This window comes from Triticum dicoccoides, chromosome 2B (assembly GCF_002162155.2).
Source record: "Triticum dicoccoides isolate Atlit2015 ecotype Zavitan chromosome 2B, WEW_v2.0, whole genome shotgun sequence".
In the NCBI taxonomy this organism is placed as follows: domain Eukaryota; kingdom Viridiplantae; phylum Streptophyta; class Magnoliopsida; order Poales; family Poaceae; genus Triticum; species Triticum dicoccoides.
The window spans coordinates 745,152,892-745,158,280 of record NC_041383.1 but is presented as its reverse complement, the minus strand read 5'-3'; the positions used below and the strand labels follow the sequence as shown (position 1 = coordinate 745,158,280).

The 5,389-nt window shown below is 41.1% G+C and overlaps 1 protein-coding gene across 1 annotated transcript; it reads right to left on the bottom strand.

Annotated features, from left to right (window-relative positions):
• Positions 1 to 2,852: 2,852 nt before the first annotated feature.
• Positions 2,853 to 4,895, bottom strand: LOC119368561 (WAT1-related protein At5g64700-like). The gene is made up of 6 exons (XM_037633787.1): positions 4,636 to 4,895; positions 4,465 to 4,527; positions 4,238 to 4,354; positions 3,659 to 4,058; positions 3,409 to 3,560; positions 2,853 to 3,300 (listed from the first exon to the last, which is right to left on the bottom strand). The coding sequence occupies exons 1-6, from the start codon at positions 4,812 to 4,814 to the stop codon at positions 3,165 to 3,167; spliced, it is 1,047 nt and encodes a 348-aa protein (XP_037489684.1). The 5' UTR covers positions 4,815 to 4,895; the 3' UTR covers positions 2,853 to 3,164.
• Positions 4,896 to 5,389: the final 494 nt, after the last annotated feature.

Genomic DNA, 5,389 nt, shown 5'->3' with positions numbered 1-5,389 from the left:
CTCCCACTATCATATGTCTCTCAATATGCAAGATGCCACTTCATCATGAAACATGCATGGAAAAAAGATCATATCAACACGCAAAAATACATGAGAATTTTCGTTCTATTATATTTAATAAACATTTTACAATTATATAGTAATAGAACATAATAAGATTACTATTCCGTATAACGGATTACATTGAAATATGTTGTAAAAAAATCACAACAACATGCGGGGTATCTAGTAGTCAAAATAAACATGAACGACATCATGCGTGTTCATGATCACGCGTATTTTTTATTATTAAATTTCTAAAAAAATCATGAGATATACGAATAAAGTTCACGCATTCCAAAACTATGTTTCTTGAATTCTTGTTAATAAATGTTTATACAATGTAAATAATGTTCGGATAAATTTAATAAAGTTTCGTACCGTTAAAAACATGCTTATGATATTTCTAAAAAAATCAAACATTTAAAAAATATGTTCCTATTTTTTAAAATGTTAATACAAACTAAAAATTGTTAACGTAATTTACAAAATGTTTCATACCATTAAAAATCAACACATGTTCGAAAAATCTTCAACGAGTACTCAGAAAATGTTCAAACGTATTTATAAAAATATTCCTCCTATCTTTGGAAAATCTTCAACATGCATAAAAATGTTTCACATGTATAAAATAAATATACAACTTTTATTAGAAAAAGTAGACATGTATTTATAAAAACAAAGATTAAAGGAAATAAAAAGAATAAAATGGATAACACAACGAAGAAACATAAGAAAACCAGAAAAACACAGGAAAACCAAAAAATCACTGGAAGCTTCTAACACCGGTCAAAACCGATCAACAGAACGTTGTCGAAGCTTTTAAATGGGCCATCGCATTAAGGCTAGCGTGCCCCATTGCGCCAGATGCGGGGTGCAGTTTATCTTGGGTTTGTTTAGATAAATTTAAATAATATATTATTGCAAGATGTAAATAATCTATAGAATTTTTATAAATTCTGCTAACTAAGAATGTTCGCAAAATTACAAAAAATAACACAAATTTTCAAAAAAAAATTGATTTTCATATTTTGGAATATTTTCGTAAATGATTAAAATTTCAAAAACATTTAAAAATGTATGTGCAATTGAAGAAACTTTCCTGCATTTGAAAATGCTTATTAGTTTAATAAACCATTCATGAATTTAGAAAAAATTTCCTGGATTGAAAAATGCCCTGTATTTTGATAATTATTTTTTTGAATTATAAAAAATGCTCCCGAATTTAAAAGACGTTCTCAAATAATAAAAATGTTCAGGTATTTTAAGAAATGTTTAAACAAGATTTTAGAATCTTATATATATTGAAAAATGTTTGTGAACTTTAAAATAGTAAGAAAAGGAAAACCTTTAACTAGAAATGACAAACAGGAAAAAAGAGAAAACAGATAAATCAGAAGAAAACAGATAGAAGAAAGTAGAAAACCCAAAACGAAAGAGTCATGGAAAGGAAGAAAAACTTCTAACGTTCGCCTAAGCGCTCGAGTTGTCCTGCTCCATCCCCTCCACCCCCACCTCCTTAAAAAGAAAAACAATTAGTCTGTCTCACAAAGAAAGTCAAAAATTAGTCGCAATGAGCGGTCATATGAAATTTTTTCGTGTTGACCGTGCTTGGCAGTGACGTACCTATCAAGGCTTTCAAGCATATCAAAATGGAGGCCCATGCGCAGGAGAGTTGGCTTAGGACAAGGCCCAGGAACTGGTCTTCCCAGGCCTGCAACCAGAAAACCCAGTCCCTAAAAAAAAGTACCAAGCAGGAGGGATGTTGGGTCCATTAGTGATAGTATGTAGATTTGGTCCACCAGAAGTACGTTGGGCCGGCCGAGAAGCCACACAAAAAACACTAGTTGGGTGAATCATTCTCCAAGGGTTCATGCAAATAGTCCTAAGCTCAAGTTTTTTTAGACAAGGTCCTAAGCTCAAGTGAAAAAATAATCCGTCGATCATGGGTTTCACGTGGTTACTAACCACCTACCACCCGAAGGCCCACCAAAGACAGCACATCAAAGGGAATTGAGGTAGACGACATCGAGATCTAGACCGGAGCGTCACAAAAACAATGCCGCACCATGAATGCCTCCAACGGCTGCCATCTGCGCACCACTGCAAATACTCTCCTTATCTCCATCCTTAAGAAGACCTGATATATACATCAAGAAAGAGCAAATAGTAAAGATAACACTAACAGGAGATCTGACCTCGTGTTTTTCAAAGGTAATATGTTCCTTTTGGTCCAAATGCCCCAGCAAACAACAGCAATGCATATCATATAAAACTTGTGACACCCTAGGTAAGAAGGAATAATATAGCCACACTACGCTTTGCCAGAGAAAGGAGGGGCAACAAGTAGCACCAATAATGACCTATAATAATTCCCCAAGTAGCTCTAACCATGTTACAAACAAAGGATAAGTTTTTTCTTGAGAGGTACAACCATAGAATAAGTGCTTAGCAAATTCTACACCAGTGCAAAAAGAACAAGTAGGGTTTCCGGGTCAATTACGCTTGTTTTCATGTTTTTTTTTTGAAAAGGAGGATTGCCCCCGACCTCTGCATCAGCATGATGCACACGCTTGTTGTCATGTTGTATGTGTGTATATACTCCCTTTAGCCCATTTTTTGCTACGGTGCAGGCACGCACTGGTCCATAATGCGCTAAGCCTGTAATGCATACAACCTTGTATCACAATTTATTGATCGCATAGAACATGCAAACTCATATTTGTAAGACTTTGGGAGCAAACACCCAACCATCCACATATCCGTTACTGCATATATACAACATATGGACTAAAAGTTGCACACCTTCAAAGTTTGCAGTGTAACAGTGTAAGGCTTAGTAGTATGCAAGTTAATTTAGGTGAAGATTTGCAAAAGGTTAAGCACCTACTTCCTCCATCTCAAAATAAGTTTCTCAATTTTAATACAACCTGTTTTTCTGTTCCCCTGCTATGTGGTTTAAATTGGACAGAGTCCACAGTTACTCGAATAATGGATGCATCCCATGAGAAGAAGGAGCTTCCTTTAGTCGATCAAATCAGACTTGTTCAGCAGGCAATATCGTTGCTTCTTTATCGTGTTCCATCTCCCCGTTAACTTTTTTGCTCCTCGCATTCTTCTCCTCCTCATCTGCAGATTTCCCTGTCACCCACGCCATGGATCATCATAATCGGCTCGCCACATGGCCCAGTCCGATTCTCCTTGCTTTTACCCCACAGCACGCTGTACAGACCTCCAACGAGAAGAATTCCACCCAAGATACTGCCAAAATTAATGAAAAAGAAGAGTAAATGAAGTGGAGTTTCGCAAGGATAGACTGATAGACCAGTTGTGCAGCTGAAAGCTTAGTCGTCGATGGTCGCCACGTACCTGCCGAGGTGAACAATCTCCCCGAGGAAGAAGGAGGAGCAGAAAATGGTGAAGACGAAGCAGAGCGGGTTCCACACGGCGAGGAACACCGGCCCTCTCATGTCGGCGCACCATGCTTGCAGGTAGTACGACACTCCCGTCACCACAAACCCCTGAATTTTTGAACCATACATCAATCAATCCACCACTCCATGCATCCATCCATAATCCATTGGCAGCACTATCAAGACAGAGAATTGAGAAGCCTTACGGTGTAGAGGACGGCGACCAATGTGACGTCGAACCCCAGCTGCCACCTGGAGAAGTCCCTCTCGGCGACCGCCGCGACGACTAAGCACTGCGCCGCGCTGAAGACGCACTGCGTCGCCGTGACGAGCAGCTTGTGGGGGAACTCCTTGAGCAGCGCGGCCTGCAGGACGATCCACAGGGACCACGTCACGTTGACGAGCACCATGAGCAACGTGCCCAGGATCCACGTCCCCCTCTTCGCACCAGCCTCTCCGTTTGCAACAGCAAAGGCGCGGTGATGGTTCACCGGGTCCAGGGACGGACCCACGTAGAAGGCGATGACGAGCACCCCGGCGAGGCAGAGCCCGACGCCGGCCACCTTGGCCATTCCCGAGGGGCTCCTCAGCTTCACCACTTCCATCCTGTGGCCAAGTGTACATGTCACTTATGTACGTACTAACAACTTCTCCCTTTGTATCAAAATTAATATAGGATATTTTTTGATACTCTCTTCGTATCAAAAAACATCTTATATTTTGATACGGAGGGAGCAAGTAGCTTAATCATGTAGTAGTAGTTGGCTGGATCAATTGGTACGTACCTCAGCAGTAGCGCTATGAAGAAGGTGACCACGGGCATGGAGTTGCTGGTTGCAGACCCCACGGTTGCAGATGTTAACTTGAGGCTCACATTGTACAGATTCAAGCTAAATGTAGTCCTGAAAATATCGATCAGTCATTCATCTCCAATTAGTTGCACATACACTGCTAGTAGTAATTAGGTGCAGCGATTGATGAGATGGACAAGCAGCATGCGTTGCTTACTTACCCGAGTAAGGCATAGAGGAACAGCTTCATTAGCAACTGGAACGACATTAACCGCATGTTTTTCCTGGGAATCAGTTTGCAACTCATCATCGACCTTACTTGCATGCATGGTTCCCTTGCTAGAAGTATAGCTCAAGTAGTACGAGATAGATAGTTAGCTCTGAGGCAGTACCTTTCGAGGACAATGGCAAGAGGCAGCAAGAGAAGAGACGCGGCCGCCTGGCGGTAGAAGACGAAGACGTAGGTGTTGAACCCCTGGTTGTACGCCGCCTTGGAGGTGACGAGCATGCCGGTGGCGATGACCTGTATGATCACCGCGATGACGTACGGCTTCTTGCCATTCACCTCCATGCCGGCAGCGAGCTTGAGCTACCACGGCTCTGCCAGGTACCGAATAGATCAGATCAAAGTGTGGTCAGAGCGTGAATCGATTGTCGCCTCTCTGTCCTGTGATGGTGTCTGAGTCTCTGCAGCTACTTATGATGCCACACCAATGCAAGCTACACTGAGCTGGAGTAGTAGCATCGCAATCTGATTTTCTTTGGCTTGTTTAGGCTAGGAAACAACCTGCACTTCTCGAGTCAATACTCAATAGTACTCGGTACCTCCCAGCTAATTCGAAGGAGAGATCTAGTAAACATGAATATAATCCTAGCCATTAACCGTCTTGAGTCGAACTGATTTTCTTTGGCTCAGGTTTTTCTTTCTAATAAAGGGTATGTTTATTAACCCATAATGTCATATCAAGAGAATACAAGTATTATGGATATGCACCCGGTTTCTACATGACGAGGATACACACAACCAACACAAAAGCACACACAAATGACAAAAAGGGAAAACGTGACCCTCAAAAGTCTCGTCGAACCAAACTAAAGCATACAGTAGCAACCATCAACATCAAATACCACCAATGACAGCACTCG

Coding starts and splice junctions, on each gene's coding strand:
- LOC119368561 (XM_037633787.1), bottom strand. CDS start 4,814: ATGGAGGTGAATGGCAAGAAGCCGTACGTCATCGCGGTGATCATACAG. Junction 4,355..4,464: donor TTCCTCTATGCCTTACTCGG/GTAAGTAAGCAA, acceptor CGATATTTTCAG/GACTACATTTAGCTTGAATC. Junction 4,059..4,237: donor TTCATAGCGCTACTGCTGAG/GTACGTACCAAT, acceptor ACTTGGCCACAG/GATGGAAGTGGTGAAGCTGA.